Raw genomic sequence first — 2,537 nt, 5'->3', positions numbered from 1 at the left:
AGAGAAAGGACGTCACTGGGCCTTTAAGGAGATAAAAAAAGAGGCTTTTAGTGTTTTCAAGAATGGTGAGCTGGCCACCACGCACCGGTGCCCAGATCACTTAATACACATCCATATTTTACAAAATTAAATCCCCCCTGACACGTGCCACTTTTTTTACAGAACTGCGTACCGAATGGGGTCCAGAGCCGGGCAGGCAGGAGGCCTGTTTCTGTCCGTGTGGTTCTGCAGGAAGTCAATCATGGCTCGCCTCACCGTCTGCAGCTCTCTGTCGGGCCCTGTGGGGAAGCGCGCCACCACCACGGCGGTGTCTGCCACGCTGAGCACCACGCTGAGCACCTGTCCCGCCCCAGGGCCCAGCAGTGCACAGTACGGATGCCAGTGGACTCACACGGTAGGAGACGACATGACGACAAATGTGGGGACAAATGGGCAGCAGACGAATCTTGCACGCACGCCACGGGGACAGACCAGACATGCCCATCAACACCCGCACCAGGCTCTGAACAGGCAGGACAGCCCCTGACGTAGAATGCCGTCACCTGGGGCTGGCTGGTCATTTTCTGGGGCCTGATCTGGGCACTGGCTAGCAGGCGGGCTCATCACAAAAATGCCTCAGGTGTGTACTTCAATAAAAAAGTTTACTTTATAAAAAGAACTGACACCACCACATTTGCCAAGGAAGGTGGAGCACGAAATAAAAACTGCCTGCCGAGGCTGGGCTCCCGAGCTCTCAAGGGAAGACAGGCAGGCAGCACAGGGCACGCCCACGTGCACGGAGGGGCGGGGACAGCCCGCCACTGAGTTTTCTAGTCTCCCGAAGCCATTTTTACTTTGATGGGCTTGAAGTGAATCTACGATAGCGAGATATAGTGCTTAAGTCCTTACCTTTAAAGTTTTCTCCAGTTGTAAAGTCCTTTGTAAACGCTTTAAAATACTGCGAGGAAAAACACAGAACAAATAAGAAACAGCCTTGCCTGGTGTTTGTCAATGTTGAACCCTTAAGAAACAAAATGACCATCATCTTAACCGCCCAGCTCCAGCCAACTCCCTCCAGAAGATTTACGAAAACTGATAACCACTGGTTCTGTGCGTCTGTGGGCTGCGTTCCCTGCCAGACTGAGGCGTGAGTGGTTAGGGCCCACCAGAATTCTGTGACGTCCATGTTCTGACCCAACAGGGCTAGAACCAGGAGGACGGCACGTTCCTGGGCCCTGGTGTTAAGTGGGTGTCCCAATGACCTCTAACAGCATGAAGGAGCTCTGGAAAGGGTGACAGACACAACTGAGTATCTCTGAGCAGAAAAAAAGATTTGCTATTAAAATAAAAGCCTTCTTCGTGAAAAAAAAAAAAAACAGGAAAGACAGCTACAATAGGGTGAAGTATCACCAACACTCGCGACTGAAAGTAGCGTAGCACCGTGGACATACAAAGCACTTCCGCGAATCAGCAGGAAACGGACAACCCAGAGGAAATGGGCAAATGACGCGGGTAGACGCGTCACAGGCGGGGTGACCCAGGGCCCACAAACACGGCAGGCGGGGTCGCTGTCAGCCGGCAATGTGTCCGTGTACTTCCCCGCAGCGACTGCACTCCAGGCCCGTGCCCACAGGGGCTCCTGCCACCTACAACAGGGACACGGACCAGCGTCTTCGCAGCAGCCCAAGCCTCAACAGCCAGTGCCAACAATGGAGGGGACAGCGAACCGTGCTGCTGCTGCACAGCGGGTGACTGTCAGCGGCAGCCACTCTTCCGAGTGAGAGAGGCGGCCAGTGCTTCCATGTAGCACGGTGCCCTGTGTGTAAGTTGAGCACAAACAAAACGGGGTGCACGGGCGCCATCACACCCCACAAGCAAGAGGATAGTAACAGGACTCCCCAGAAGGGGCGGGGCAGCAGGCTGGCCAGCGAGCGCGGTCTGTCCAAGCCACAGGTGCACGGCTGCAGCAAGGACAGTCAACACCCGGCTCCGCGCAGCGGGATAGGACGAGGGGACACTGCGCCGCACAGCGCGCCGGCTGCAGGGCTGAGAGCGAAGGGGTCCCCTTTCCTTGAGCCGTGTGTCACGGCGATGCGCTCCTGCGCACACGTGTCACCGCAACCACGCGCGCCCATCGCGGGCGGAGCATGCGCCTCTTCACCTCCAGGTTGCGGTTTACCCTCCACCCTCAGTGGAAGAAGCGGAGACGAAGCCGTCCGCGGGGCCACGCACGGGCGGCGCGGGCACCGGGCAGAGCAGCAGGTGCGGCGCAGGAGGCCAAGGGCGCGGCTCTAACCGCAGCCCCGACCGCCCCCGCCCCCTGCACGTGGGGCGCAGACCTCCCACAGGAACGCGGACGGAGGCGACCCCCGCAAACAGGAGCTCCCGCCACGTTTCAGGAAGGAGCCCTGAAGCTGCAGGCGGAGGCCCTGTGCGGAGGAAGGAGCCCCGAGCGGCCGGCTCACCCGGAAGCTGGGGTAGAAGTGGATGTCGTAGGCGCTGCACACCTCGCGGTTCCTCTCCTCCGCGCAGTCCAGGGCGGCGACCCGGATGGCGGC

General features: G+C 58.6%; 1 protein-coding gene across 1 annotated transcript in view; it reads right to left on the bottom strand.

Moving 5' to 3' along the window:
- Window positions 1-5: 5 nt before the first annotated feature.
- Window positions 6-2,537, bottom strand: part of LOC105298632 (nascent polypeptide-associated complex subunit alpha, muscle-specific form) — a gene marked incomplete at its 3' end in the record, with an annotated part of 28,737 nt that continues 26,205 nt past the window's right edge. Inside the window, exons 11-14 of the mRNA XM_023536465.1 lie at window positions 2,445-2,537; window positions 889-937; window positions 173-278; window positions 6-21 (exon numbers count right to left, since the gene is read on the bottom strand). Coding sequence (XP_023392233.1) covers window positions 6-21; window positions 173-278; window positions 889-937; window positions 2,445-2,537 — 264 coding nt within the window. The remainder of the gene's footprint in view (window positions 22-172; window positions 279-888; window positions 938-2,444) is intronic.

Source organism: Pteropus vampyrus, unplaced genomic scaffold, assembly GCF_000151845.1.
Source record: "Pteropus vampyrus isolate Shadow unplaced genomic scaffold, Pvam_2.0 Scaffold157, whole genome shotgun sequence".
NCBI lineage: Eukaryota > Metazoa > Chordata > Mammalia > Chiroptera > Pteropodidae > Pteropus > Pteropus vampyrus.
Note: the sequence above shows the minus strand (reverse complement) of the source record. Positions and strands in the feature narration are given on the sequence as shown.